A 15,097-nucleotide genomic window follows, 5' to 3' on the forward strand; every position below is an offset into this window, starting at 1 on the left:
CGTCATTTCACAATCCACACATTCTGCTTTGGATTTCAAAAATAAAAATACATAAAAACAAAAGGACCAACAATATGTATGACGGACCAGAAAGCACTTGGCCATCAAAAACTATAAACCAACTGGCTGCAGGCAGCATCTATCCTAACAGGGTGTGTGGACTTGATGTGATGGGTCTGTTATATTTACATTTTATTTATTATTACTCTCACATCATTGACCGCACATCAAGTTATTATCAGACTTTAAGATTTCATTTCTGTAGAAAAACTTCCTTATGTATCCCATCCATCTTGGCTTTGTTAAACATTATTGCAGCTGTATTCAAATTAACAATCTCATCTGAATCTTTTTTTTCTTTCCACTCAATAAATGTAAAATTACAAAATTGTTATCTTAATCTAAACTAATTCCATTTTTACCAATTTCCCCATTAACCTGGATTTCATTTCCAACCAAAGGTTGTCTAAACCAGTTTCAATATATCTATATTTATTAATAAAATTATTAAACTCATATAAGAAATTAATACTCATATGATAATTTCAATATCACACACTAATATATATGCACAGATAAATGTCCTTAAAGGGGGACATATTACTTAATTTAACTCAATTTCTCTCTCTTTTTTTTTAAATGCACTGTTTCCACTATCAAAAGATATTCAATTAGTGTAAGACATGGTTAAATGTAACCTTGATTTTACCATGTTTGGAAAACAGATTCAAAAATAATTGTGATCACATTGTTTATCATTAGATTCGTTAACCCGGCACATTTTGTTATAAATGTTTTGTCTAAAAAACTGAAATTGGCATGGTGTCCTTCCAGCTTATCACCAACCTCTCATGCCAGCCACATTCTTTGAGGAGAGCACAAAGGAGGGGGTCACATTTGCGTACATGACACACACAAGTGATAGAACTAAAAGTTCCAGCATTCACAAACATACTCAAATATATCTCTAAAATTGCTTACATTATTCCCATTTGTACACAACACATGCATATCATTCTCTCACTTTCTTTTAACGCTTTTAATACTTCCTTGCTTAAACTTCTGCTTTCTTTATTTTGTTCTGATATCCTTTGCATCCAATGTATTGTAATTCCATACTTCACATACTGTACCTTCTATGATCAGACGGGCGGCTATAGTGCCCATCCCATCTTCCCTCTCTGACAACATATAAAGCATTATGTTTTAACTCTCATTACTGTTTCTTGACTTTACTAGTTGTAGTGCCTGACCCCAAATTCATCCCACAACTTAACATCAAAAAGTCCCTTTCTGTCTAGTGATAATGTCACTCTTGATCCATCCTGCTCACATAAATAGCTGTTTACTCTGCATGATTCTTTGTCCCTGCGGACTTTGGTGGTAACCCAGTTACCCTTTGTGGATCCCTGTCCACTTTAACCATTAATCTAGGGGCTCAGTATAGGCGGAACTGCACCTTTGGTTCATATATAGCGCTCCTCTTGCGCTGGGCATTCTTGAGGGTCTCTTACCCATCATTCCCTTACTTAATTTAATGCCCATAATGGCTGGCCAGTCTTCTCTACGTGTGCCTATACCCTTTTGCCTCTAAACTACTTTATCTAGCAGATGTACTACATATACCTGTGAACAGCACTATTCTTCCCTTTCTCTATAACACTCTGATGGACAGTAGACAGGGACAACATAACATATAACCACTAATCAATACAGTTCGATTAAGGGGAGTAAAATAGGTACCCTTTGTCCCAAAAATGCCTTACCGATCAAGGAAGTCTGATAACTCAAATGTAAGCAAAAGGCTTACCTCAGCCGGCTGATTATCAGAAATTCCCGGATCGTCTCAAGCTTCTCGTTTCGGATACTCAGGGTCACCTGATAACCCCACCTGGCTGGCTTCGCCACCTGAAATGGATATTTTGATGATAGGCAACTCCTATCCTCATATTGATTAGTGGTTCCAAATTATTAACTACTGCAGTAGGGAACAGACACAAAAGATACGCTCAGCATCTTTCCAAATAACCGTTCTCCTTTATTATGACGCATTTGAAGGTTTTTATACACATGATTACGTAGGTATCACATTAATATTACAATTGTACGTTTATGGTAACAAGGGGCGTTACATAGGCAGGCTAATTCTAATCAGGACTTGAAAGAATGCAAAACATGTACTGAAAACATTGTTAGTGCCGTGTGCACAGTGAGGACATCGTGCAATACATATAAAATGGAATACAATTATATACAAAACCTACAAATTTCCATTACAGGTCGTGCAGCAATTCGTTGTCAAATACCCTGGGGTCCAGGACATCTTGCGGCAGGCAAGGAAAATCTCGACCCATTTCAGAAGATCTTACACGCCATGGCTCGCCTTGCTGACATTCAGCAGCGACACAATCTGCCGGTCAGACGTCTTATTTGCGATTGCCCGACGCGATGGAACTCAACCTTCTATATGCTTGATAGGCTGCTCCAGCAGAAACGTGCAGTTAACGTCTACCTGTATGAACTCTGCGGCAGAACAGACGCATGCAGACTTTTGTGGCCATTTGAGGAGATCACCAAACTGGTCAGTCGCAGCCATGGCGCCATCAGTGACATGGTACCTTATGCCTTCTTTATGGAGCGTGCATTGCGTCGTGTCATTGATCAAGCTGTGGAGGAGCAGGAGCGGGAAGATGAGGAAGTCGCAATGCTGGATGAATTCCCAGGGGGGGCTACTCTATCTGAGACAAGTGAACAACAGGAGTCTGAAGAGGAGTCAGAGGAGGATGGTGCCGGGGCGGATGAGGAGGAGCAAGAAGAGCATGCTTTAAACCTTTCCGGGATCCCTGTTGTGCGTGGATGGGGAGAGGAGAATGAAGAGGACGACATTATCCTGGATGCCAGGCCACCACACCGCTTCCAGTTTAGTGTAAATGGGGACCTTCATGCTCCAGTTTTTTAATAGGGACCCCCGTATAAAAAGCATAAGGGTCAAGGACCAGTACTGGGTGGCAACGTACTTAGACCCCCGGTACAAACACAAAATGGTAGAAATGTTACCGCCATCACAGAGGGCTGTCAGAATGGAGCACATCCAGGCCTTGCTTCGAGAAATGCTGCATTCTGCTTTTGCGTGCGCTGGCAGAGGAGCAATTCCCACTCCCAGAGAGGGAGTTGCGGGTACCAATCCAACAGCGCCTGCAAGAAGAGGCCGGTTTGAAGATGTGTTGGTGACTTCTGATATGAGGTCATTCTTTCAGCCGACCCATCGACAGGTGTCATCTGGATCCAGCATCAGGGAACGCCTAGACCGTCAGGTGTCCGACTACATTGGGTTAACGGCCGATGTGGACGCTCTGAGGAGTGATAAACCCCTGGACTACTGGGTGGGCAGGCTTGACCTCTGGCCAGAGCTTGCCCAATTTGCAATCGAACTGTTGGCTCACCCCTCCTCCAGTGTCCTGTCCGAAAGGACGTTCAGCGCAGCAGGGGGGATCGTGACCGATAAGCGTACTCGCCTAGCTCACGACAGTGTTAACTACCTCACATTTCTAAAAATGAATGAGGCATGGATCTCTGAGGAATTCAACACATGTGACCAGTAGACCATGTATATGTCTATAAACGATTTTTTTAATCAAGCACACAGACCTTCTTTCTTCATTTGGCTCACTTTCTTGTACAAAAAAAGCACACCGTACTATATGGCAGTACCCTCCTGTTTGAAGAGGTTGAGCTGAGTCATATTTCTACTGGGGCTGCTTATTATGAGGGGCTCCCACCATCCCTTTGCTGTGCTGACTTCCTCCTGGGGCTGCTTATTATGAGGGGCTCCCACCATCCCTGTGCTGTGCTGACTTCCTCCTGGCGCTGTACCTCTGATGTGCATATTATGAGGGGCTCCCACCATCCCTGTGCTATGCTCATTATGAGGGGCTCCCACCATCCCTGTGCTGTGCTGACTTCCTCCTGGGGCTGCTTATTATGAGGGGCTCCCACCATCCCTGTGCTATGCTCATTATGAGGGGCTCCCACCATCCCTGTGCTGTGCTGACTTCCTCCCGGGGCTGCTTATTATGAGGGGCTCCCACCACCCCTGTGCTATGCTGACATCCTCCTGGGGCTGCTTATTATGAGGGGCTCCCACCATCCCTGTGCTGTGCTGACTTCCTCCTGGGGCTGTACCTCTGTTGTGCATATTATGAGGGTCTCCCACCATCCCTGTGCTATGCTCATTATGAGGGGCTCCCACCATCCCTGTGCTATGCTCATTATGAGGGGCTCCCACCATCCCTGTGCTGTACTGACTTCTTCCTGGGGCTGCTTATTATGAGGGGCTCCCACCATCCCTGTGCTGTGCTGACTTCCTCCTGGGGCTGCTTATTATGAGGGGCTCCCACCATCCCTGTGCTGTGCTGACATCCTCCTGGGGCTGTACCTCTGCTGTGCATATTATGAGGGGCTCCCACCATCCCTGTGCTATGCTCATTATGAGGGGCTCCCACCATCCCTGTGCTGTGCTGACTTTCTCCTGGGGCTGCTTATTATGAGGGGCTCCCACCATCCCTGTGCTATGCTGACATCCTCCTGGGGCTGCTTATTATGAGGGGCTCCCACCATCCCTGTGCTGTGCTGACTTCCTCCTGGGGTTGTACCTCTGCTGTGCATATTATGAGGGGCTCCCACCATCCCTGTGCTATGCTCATTATGAGGGGCTCCCACCATCCCTGTGCTATGCTGACTTCCTCCTGGGGCTGCTTATTATGAGGGGCTCCCACCATCCCTGTGCTATGCTGACTTACTCCTGGGGCTGTACCTCTGCTCTGCATGTTATGAGGGGCTCCCACCATCCCTGTTCTATGCTCATTATGAGGGGCTCCCACCATCCCTGTGCTATGCTGACTTCCTCCTGGGGCTGCTTACGGTGCAGGTGTCAGTGCTGTATATCACGGTGCTGGTGTCAGTGCTTTATGTCACGCTGCTGATGTCAGTGCTCTCTATCACGGTGCTGATGTCAGATGACTCTATCACGGTGCAGGTGTCAGTGCTCTATATCACGGTGCTGGTGATCATCTCCTGCACCCTCTTCTTAGCCTACCCTGACCTTCCCTCTCCTCCATTGCCTTCTTGCGCTCCTGAGTCCTGAATTGTCAGAATTTCACATATAAAAAAAAAATTGAGTACTGTCCGTGATACTTTTTTTTATTTGCACTAACATACAATTTTTCAGGACAAGCTTTCGGGTACGTCCCCTTCTTCAAGGCCCAAGCAGTACTGATTTACAAATTTTTAAGCAGAATGTAAAAACAAAAACAAAAAAAAAAAAAAACACCTCTGAGGGAAAGAAGAGAAAAAAAAGAAAAAAAAACAACAAAAAAAAACCACATACAAATCAATGGCAATAAAGATAAGAGAAGAGTTAGGCCGCGTACACACGCGGGGACTGTTCGCTCAACTTTGTCTGCTGAACAGTGTTTCAGCGGACAGTCCGCTCGTGTGTGGGCTTCAGCGGACAGTTTCAGCGGACAGTTTGACGAACAAAGTTTTTCGGAAATCCCGAAAAACTGTCCGCTGAAACTTGGTTTGAGCGGACAGTCCCCGCGTGTGTAGGCTTGTTCGTCAAACTAAGTTCCGCGCATGCTCAGAAAGAATTTATACGCCGAAGGTTGCATTGCAGTGTATAGGATGTCGTTTTCTAGTCCCGTCGTACGTGCCGTTCACGTCATCGCGCACGGTTTCAGCGGACTGTTCGTTCGTCGTGTGTGGGCAAGTCCGTCCATGCTAATTTTGAGCGGACTGTCCGCTGAAACTGTTTGACGAACAAAGTTGAGCGAACAGTCCCCGCGTGTGTACGCGGCCTTAGTGAGATAAGACAGAGGGAGAGCTATGGAACCTACTGGTCCTCTTCGTTCCTCTCAAGACCTCCTGCTCTCTAGCTCCCTCATCACCTCCTCCCATACGGCTACAATCACATTACATATAAAAAAAGAATGCTTGTAGTTGTCGATCCCAGATTCACCTCATACATGTGTTATGTCATTGGCCATGTGGTGGGACTATGTGTGCACAGCTAGTAATTATTTTGTGGCTGCAAATTTGACCTGTAGGTTTGTAAATTTCGCCTCCCATTGAAGTCAATGGGGCACGCCGCGAACGTTACGGTTCGCGAACTATCGGCCGCGTTCACGTTTCGCGTTCGCGAAACGTCCCGTCGGAAGTTCGTCCATCACTAGTCAAGAAGTGGTTCTAAATGAATCAATATATGAAATAAGGATACGTCAACCCGAGAATGATATTAAAGATATAGGTGAAAATTGCAACCTCTCTGTTGTTGTCCACCTGGAGGTTTTGGTCATTCTAGCCCACCTCTGCATCCCAGCTCCCCCTGTTATGTGTTTCATAATATAATGTAGCACAGCCCACTTGAGGACTGCTTAGATTTACCTGTTCTTCTGTATCGCCATGACCCTGTGAACATTCCAACACACCTGACACTCTGGGTTCAGACATCTTCCACAACACCTTTAATTGACACTTTACACAGGTCAAATATGTTTATATTAACTAGGTTTTACTGGAGTAAGTAATGTTGTGATGATACACAGAGGAGGTTAATTGTTCAACCGAGTACTGGACTGCATAACAGCACAGACTCGGAAGAAACTTAGAAAAAGTTCAACAGCACAAACTCATAATTTTACATATATGTACAATGAATTACTACCTGGAGCATAACCTGTAAGGTCAGTAAGGTTAGCTATCTAGGACAGGAAGTCACACACTAAAAGGGAACCCAAGGCCGGCATATTCAACCTTTATATCCTATTGAGAGATCAGACAGAATAGGGGATAGAATGGGGCCCTTTAAGTGGTAATAACAGCAGCGTCTAAGATGCAGGCCTGATAGTCTTCACTGGCAAATTGAGCTCATTAGATTGTATCCAATAAGGCACAATGGTGTGGTAATAGCTGAAGGGCTTAAAGGGGTTGTAACCCCTCATTTTTTTTCAATAACAAACATGTCATACTTACCTCTACTGTGCAGTTTGTTTTGCACAGAGTGGCCCCGATCTTCCTCTTCTGGGGTCCCCGGCGGCGCTATCAGCTCTTTCCCGCATCGGTAAACCCCATAGGAGAAGTGCTGTCCCAGGGGGTTACTTGGGGGCATGGTCCCAGAGTCCAGCTTTTGCATCCATAGACACAGAATGCTGGACTCAGCCCTGCCCCCTGGTGCCCGCGTCATTGGATTTGATTGACAGAAGTGGGAGCCAATGGCTGTGCTGCTATCAATCTATCCAATCAATACCAGAGAACCCCGATCAGAGAGTTAGAGCACATCTCTGGAGAGGGAATGAATGGGCTCCGGTGAGTAAAACGGGGGAGGGGGGCTGGGGGGCTGCTCAGTGCCAGAAGTTTTTTCACCTTAATGCATCCTATGCAAAACACGAGGGTTTACAACCCCTTTGAACAGGCTAGTGATACTCCTTGAAGTGGTTTTAAGTAAAGGCGTCTATGTACAGTGTTCCAAACAGTATTGCAGTAAAGTGTTCCCAAGGTAAAGGGGTCTGTACACAGTGTTCAGCTAAAGTAGCAGAGAAAGGTTGCAAAGGATGGGAAATTGCCCTCTCACCAACCACGAGACTGGCTTACACCTTGTAGACAGTGATCCTGGAAGTGACGTCCTTCAGCAAAGTGACCAGCGATGACCTATGCTAATGGATGCAGGCGACCGTAATGTAGATCTGCTGGTTGGTAGGCCGCAGCCTCTCTCCCCACACAGCAGGGCCCAGAAGAAGAGAGCACATTGCGGATCTCCGGACTCTGTGGTTCTCTTTGGGTTGTAGCAAGCATCCCTGGGATGTGTAGTCCAGATTTAATGTCACAGAAAGGAATCATCGGTCTGAAAGCTTACTAATCCCACAATCTTTTTGGTTGGGCTCGCAGATGTGATGACAGTCACTGGTGACCAGCACTAGAGGGATATGTCTATAGGTGAAGAATGATAGGGAATTGTACAATAATATCACTATAGTCCACATCGCTACAATAAAATAATTTTAAAATGCAACAGAGAATAAAGGAGTTTATAATAATTGGTGTGACAATTGTGCAGACATCACCAATAGAGTCCCTATAAACAGCTTCCCTCAGTAAAGTCCAGGGCAGCTCTGGTAACACAGGTGAGCAGCTTAAGGACACAGGTCCACCGCACTAAAACTGGAGTACTCAGGTAGCAACTAGGTTGATGCTCTCCACACTAACGTGGTTTTCCCTGGTCCAGCTACTTGCATGTCAGTTCGGGCAGGGAAGGGTGTCTCACCTGGCTGAAGATCATTTGCCCAGCTACCTCTGCCTTATCAGGTGTCACCTCCCTAAGCTGCTGAGGGAGGGAAGGTGAGGAACTTATCTTCCCTGAGTGTGTCCAGGAACCCAGGGAATTGTGGTAAATGGGGTTAAAAGGGGTCTGTGCCTGCATCTAAGCATTTTGAATAAATGGAAACTCTGCAACTAGTGATGGGCTCCGGCTTTTTTTCGGATTGAACCCACCAGAAAGCTATTACTGCACACCGCTAGTCATAGGCAGTGAGGCATTTCCTGACCAGAAGCTGCACATACACACGCTGCCTATGATTGGCGGTGTACAGTGTTGGCTTCCTGGTGCAGACATCCCAAGTCTCCCGCGAGTCACATGAGTTGCCCGCATTTGGCTTCGGGCTCCTGGACACCCGCGAGCATCGGGACTAGGCCTGTCACTTAGCCACAGACAGAAGGCAGAGCAGCTTGAGTGGCTGAATGGAGTACGGCAGCCACTCTGGCTGCCCTGTCTTCTGTCTGTGGCCAGGGGAGGGGGCAGGACAGAGCTGGGAGCGCACCACGGGTGGACACTGAAAAGGTGGCACTGAAGGACACTGATGGGCTGCACTAGTAGGCACTAATGAGGTGGCACTGATGGACACAGATGGACGGCACTGATGGACACTAATATGCTGCACTGATGGACACTAATGGGCTGCACTGGTGGGCACTGATGAGGTGGTATTACTGGACACTGATGGGCTGTACTGGTGGGCATAGATGAGGGGGAACTGATGGATACTGATAGACTGAACTGGTCAGGACTGATGAAGTGGCACTGATGGACACTGATAGGCTGTACTGGTGGGCACTGATGAGGTGGCACTGAAGGACACTGACACTGAACATCTGCACTGATGGACACTGATAGGCTGCACTGGTGGGCATTGATGAGGTGGCACTGAAGGACATTGATTGACACTAATAGGCTTCAACTATGAGGTGGCACTGATGGGCTGCACTGGTGGGTACTGATAGGCTGCACTGGATGGCACTGATGAGGAGGCATTGATGGACACTAATGTGCTGTACTGGTGGGCACAGATGAGGAGGCACTGATGGATACTGATAGGCTGAACTGGTCAGCACTGATGAGCTGGCACTGATGGACACTGATAGGCTGCACTGATGGACACTAATAGGCTGCACTGGTGGGCACCAATGAGGTGGCACTGAAGGACACTGACACTGATAGGCTGCACTGATGGACACTGATAGGTTGCACTGGTGGGCACTGATGAGGTGGCACTGAAGGACATTGACACTAATAGGCTGCAATGATAAGGTGGCACTAGTGGGCTGCACTGGTGGACACTGATAGGCTGCACTGATGGACACCAATAGGCTGCACTGAAGGACACTGATTGATAATGATAGGCTGCACTGATGGACACTGGTGGGCACTGATGAGATGGCACTGATGGGCTGCACTGGTGGGAACTGATGAGGTGGCACTAATGGACACTGATATACTGCACCGATGGACACTGCGCTGATGAGGTGGCACTGAAGGACACTGATTGACACTGATAGGCTGCACTAGTGGAAACTGATGAGGTGGCACTGAAGGACACTGGTGGGAACTGATGAGGTGGCACTAATGGACACTGATATACTGCACCGATGGACACTGCGCTGATGAGGTAGCACTGAAGGACACTGATTGACACTGATAGGCTGCACTAGTGGAAACTGATGAGGTGGCACTGAAGGACACTAGTTGACACTGATAGGCTGCACTGGTGGGCACTGATGAGATGGCACTGATGGGCTGCACTGGTGGGCACTGATGGACAATGATAGGCTGCACTGATGAGGTGGCACTGAAGGACACTGATTGACACTGATAGGCTGCACTGGTGGACACTGATGAAGTGGCACTGAAGGACACTGGTTGACACTGATAGGCTGTACTGATGTACACCGATGGGCTGCACTGGTGGGCACTAATGAGGTGGCATGAATGGACAATGATGGTCACCAATAGGCTATATTGATTTTCTGCACTGGTAGGCACTGATGAGGTGGCATGGATGGACACTGATAGGCTGAATTTATTGGGCACTGGTAATGCTGCATTTCATTGGGGGGGGGGGGAGGTCGCCCCGGCGCGAAGCGTCACCTACCTGAAATAACTTTGCCACCTCCCTGAAATTAATTTTTGCAGGTTGGGATGTCTGCGGGTGGTTTTGATCCAAATGCGTCCAATCCCGTTCTTGTCTGTAACACTAGTTCTTGCACTGGTATGTCTGTTTAGAGATGGCACAGTCATGTATATTCTGCTGCCTGCATAGTACATGGCTACATATGCAAATTTATGACAGCCTCTGTTGAATCACCTCACCTTGTGACTTGCTAGCAAAGTTAAAATGTACAGTCTGATCATTGACAGAGAGAAAACTGAGACGTGATTGCAGCAGACTGGACTGAAACTCAAGGACAGTTTTTTTTTCTTTTTAATGATAAAAGGTACAGCTTTTTATGTTGTTGTACATATTGTGCCATGTGAGGAACTTTTTAGACTAGTAAAATTGTTCCATTTAATAAAGTGTTTTTTTATTTTTCAGTTCTAACTAAAGTTGGCAGCTATAGGGAAGAAAGAATGAAACAGTAACTATAACCAGTTAATACTGCATAGAGAATGAGTACAATGTGTACAGGGTGAAGGGGGAGGCCAGGTGAAGGGGGAGGAAAAGTGAGCGTGCAGATCAGGCCAAAAAAGGAATGTAATGGGAAACTTAGGATACTTTGGAACATAATCCACTTCCTGCTGCAGGCACAGCTCATGTTTGTTAGCCACATGCAGATAACTGGCCCAGAAGAATTACATTGAACTAGGCGATTGCAGGTAAGCAGATTACTTAATGGTAGATGCACTAACGGTTGTTGTTGCTCTCAGTATATCAGTATATATCAGAAAATTAAATACATTCAGTAACTGATAGTCACCTGTAAAGCAACTGGAATAGGCAGCATGCATTTTATTAAGGAGGACTAACCATGCTATTATTATCCGGGTGTATATAGTATTAATTATTTTGCCTTACACATCAAAAAGCAGTCAAAGGGAATCAGTCAAAAGCCTGTTTCACATGGGTTTCAGCTAGTATAAGAGCAATGTGAACAGCAAACCTTTAGAAAAGCATTCAGCAAGCTTTATTGAAACTTTAAGGCTGGGTTCACACTAGTCTAGCTGGTTCACACACCTCCATGGCGGCCACGGAGCGGATTGCACAGGGGTTCTGTGCATTTTTGGCTCCATTTCAGGTCCAAATTCAGACACAAATTTCGGCCTGATTTGTCCCTGAAATGGAGAACAGAGATGCACTGGGCCCCTGCTGTGAGCCATGTCTGCACTAAGTGGGAACCCAGCCTTAGTGCAACACAGATCCTAATTGTAGTGCTGATTGCCACTTTAAACAAGCTACTAGCAGGCTTCAGCACTGCTTGAAAATTGTTGAAAGCCTGCTAGCAGATGATTGCTAAAAGTGACAATCACACTCCCATTATGATCTATCTTTAACATTTCCTTTAAAGGCTTAGAGAAAGCTGCTGGAAGCTGGCCGAAAGCTTTGCAAAAGCTTGCTGAAAAACTCATACAAGCTTGCTCTTATAGAAAGTGAAGCCCATGTGAAAACGCAGGACCGCTGATAGGCCAGTACAACTGGCCCTGTTGTACCGGGCCCGGCCAGCAGGGGACCCGGGCAACCTGAACAGAGAACAAATCCATGCAAAAAAAAATAAAAAATTCCTCCAGCCATGACCGAACAACATTCACCCCCCCTCGCTGACTTCTTTTTTTTTTTGGTAACTCCATACCAGTGTTCTTGTGGGTGGCAGGGAGGGACTATTCTATTTCAGGTGTGGAAGAATGTCTCTTCCGCGCCCGCTCTTCATGCTGGCTCAAGTCCCAGCCAGCGTCCTGCATATTGCCTTCCCTGGCGCCGCGGAGTGATTCCTTTCCCTCCGCTCTTAGAGCTCTGCTCTGTTCTCCACTGCCTAAGAGAAGAAGCAGTGAGGCGAACGGCGGCAGCAGAAGAAAAGAAGTAAGCAGCTGAATGACTGACTGAAATTGCTTGTGACATTGACTGACACTCCAGTCCAGGCAGCAGCAGGATCAGAGAGAAAATGACTCCTGGGACCTGCTTAACACAGGTGTATGGTTGCTTGGGGGAAGGGCAGATGATTCAAGATTTACTACTACTACAGCAGCATCTATACATTATGGCATTGGCATCATGGATGGCACTGTCTGCAGTACATTATGGCATTGGTGGCATGGGTGGCACTGTCTGCAGTGGTAAATATCACTTGAAGACAAACCTGCACTTTGTTTCAAGGCAGGGTCTAGGGAGGGGCCAGGGGTGGGGCTGCAGGAGGGACCAGGGATGGGACAAGGGGCGGGGCTTAAGGGGCCCAGTCAGGTGAGTTGTACGGGCCCCATGATTTCTATCAGCGGCCCGTGAAAACGTCACAAAAAGAGGTCCCCTTCCTCCTTTCAACATATAATCTATATTATAACTTTCCTTTAGCTCTTCATTCACAGTAATGATTTTCGTAACCTGTTCCTCCAAACTGGCTACCCTGAGCAAACTACTGAGACACAGCTTCCCAGAGTCACTAAAGGTGAGTAGAAATATATGGGATTTGTGTTATAAAAGCTGTGTACAGCACATAATCCTCACAGTGTCCATCCTGCAGGTTTATGGAGCTTTGCATTATGTGATTGACAAAAACCCATTCAGACTGCAGGTTCTGGTGGACCAGTGGCCAGACTTCACTTCTGTCATTTGCCGCCCCTTCCTGGAGGTAAGTTCCTCAGAGGACTAGAGCAGTTAAAAGGCAGTTTGCACATTTTTAAACTGACCTTTCACATCTGCTTTTTAAGATTTATAATTTTTTAATAAAGGACAACATAGAGGAGTTTTTACTAGAAAACAATATTTCTTGATCATACATCATGGGACACAGAAGCTTCATTACATAGTGGGTTATATAGGCACCTTCGATGATTGGACACTGGCTAACCCCAATTAACCCTTTCCCGCCGAGCGTACGCAGATCTGCGTACTCGGCTTCCGGGGGGTATACCGGGATGATGCCCGCACCTGCAGGCATCATCCCGGTACCGTTTTGTTCATCTGGTGATTGGCTATCCAGGCATAACAACCGATGCGGCTAAAAGCCGCTCGGCTGTTATGCCGGAGGAGCGGGAGGGGACGTCGCCGCCTCCCGCCGATGTTACCGGTGCTCCCGATCGAGCACCGATTCAAATTCTGCTGCCTTCGGCTGCTGGGCAGGGACTGGAATGAAGCCGTAATTGGCCTTGTTCCAGTCTCCTCATCGTAAACACGGAAGCGACGTCATGACGTCACTTCCCGTTTACTCGGCTGCCAATGGCGCCGGTTGAAAAAAAATATCCGGTATTCAGAATCGCCGTTTTCGACGATCTGAATACATTGAAGTGTAAAGGAGGGGTGGGGGGTCTTTTAGACCCCCGATCCCTCCATAAAGAGTACCTGTCACCACCTATTACTGTTACAAGGGATGTTTACATTCCTTGTGACAGCAAACAAAGTGATCAATTTTTTTTTTTTTTAAAACAATTTAGTCATTTTAAAATAAATAAAAAAAAAAAAAAAAAAAAATGTTAAATGGCCCGCCGTCCCTGCGAGCTCGCGAAGCAAAGAAAACGCATACATGTGAGGTATCGCCGCGATCGTCAGAGCGAGACCAATAATTCTAGCACTAGACCTCCTCTGTAACGCTAACCTGGTAACCGTAAAAATTTTTTAAAGCGTCGCCTATTGAGATTTTGTGGTACCGTACTTTGTCGTCAATCCACAAGTGCGCGCAATTATAAAGTGTGACATGTTTGGTATCTATTTACTCGGCGTAACATTATCTTTCACATTACGCAAAAAAATTTGGCTAATTTTACTGTTTGTTTTTTTTATTATTCATGAAAGTGTCCCTTTTTCCAAAAAAGTTGTGTTTAAAACACCGCTGCGCAAATATCGTGTGACATAAAATATTGCAACAATCGCCGTTTTATTCTCTAGAGTCTCTGCTAAAAAAATATATATAATGTTTGGGGGTTCCAAGTAATTTTCTAGCAAAAAATATGGATTTTAACTTGTAAACACCAAATTCCAAAAATAGGCTTAGTCATGAAAGGGTTAAGGAGAATTCCTCCCCTATATAACCCCTCCCATAACAGTTTGGCTGCTGAGACCAACATTCTGAAAGACCATGGACTCTCAGCAGTGGCGGAATTATAGGGGTCGCTGAGATCGCCAAGGCGACCGGGCCCCATGCTGCAGGGGGCCCTTGAGGGCCCCCCTGTATATCTGTATATCTGAAGGAGCGGGTGGCCGAGACCGAGCTCCCCGATCTTCAGCCGAAGTGTAATCGGCACTGTGCGGGGAGCTCGGAGTCATCACACTGCTTGTAACTAAAGTGAAAGCAGAGTGTGCTCTTTGTCTCCCCCTACAGTGCAGTACCCGGCAGGAACAGGTAAGATAGAGAAAGCACTGCCGTTTTTGAAAAGACTTTATGTGTGTGTGTGTGTGTGCGTGCATGTGTGTGTGTATGTGTGTGCATGTGTATGTGCATGTATGTGCATGTGTGTAGATGGCGAGCGGGCGGGGGGGCATTCAAGGGCACACTAGCAGCATTTGATGCCACACTGGCAGCGTTTAATGGCACAGTTGTAGAATTTGAGGGCACAGTGGCATTGTTAAAT

The 15,097-nt window shown here is 46.6% G+C and overlaps 1 protein-coding gene and 1 long non-coding RNA gene across 5 annotated transcripts in view; one reads left to right on the plus strand and one right to left on the minus strand.

Moving 5' to 3' along the window:
• Nucleotides 1-6,498: 6,498 nt before the first annotated feature.
• LOC143930431 (uncharacterized) lies at nucleotides 6,499-10,737 on the minus strand. Its single transcript, XR_013262770.1, has 2 exons — nucleotides 10,479-10,737; nucleotides 6,499-7,983 (listed from the first exon to the last, which is right to left on the minus strand). It is a non-coding gene; the product is annotated as an uncharacterized LOC143930431 (long non-coding RNA).
• LOC143930429 (glycine N-acyltransferase-like protein 2) overlaps nucleotides 10,734-15,097 on the plus strand; it is a 34,429-nt gene continuing 30,065 nt past the window's right edge. The window contains exons 1-3 of one of the 4 annotated variants that reach the window (XM_077454741.1): nucleotides 10,737-10,821; nucleotides 12,885-12,978; nucleotides 13,054-13,161. In XM_077454741.1, the coding sequence (XP_077310867.1) occupies nucleotides 12,901-12,978; nucleotides 13,054-13,161 (186 nt within the window). In that variant the 5' untranslated portion in view covers nucleotides 10,737-10,821; nucleotides 12,885-12,900. Of the gene's footprint in view, nucleotides 10,822-11,053; nucleotides 11,201-12,884; nucleotides 12,979-13,053; nucleotides 13,162-15,097 lie in introns of those variants that run through there. The other 3 variants (XM_077454740.1, XM_077454743.1, XM_077454742.1) reach the window with 3 other exon arrangements.

The sequence above is a fragment of the Lithobates pipiens genome, unplaced genomic scaffold (genome assembly GCF_037356315.1).
Source record: "Lithobates pipiens isolate NorthernLeopardFrog02 unplaced genomic scaffold, aLitPip1_a1.2 Scaffold_25, whole genome shotgun sequence".
Lineage (NCBI taxonomy): Eukaryota > Metazoa > Chordata > Amphibia > Anura > Ranidae > Lithobates > Lithobates pipiens.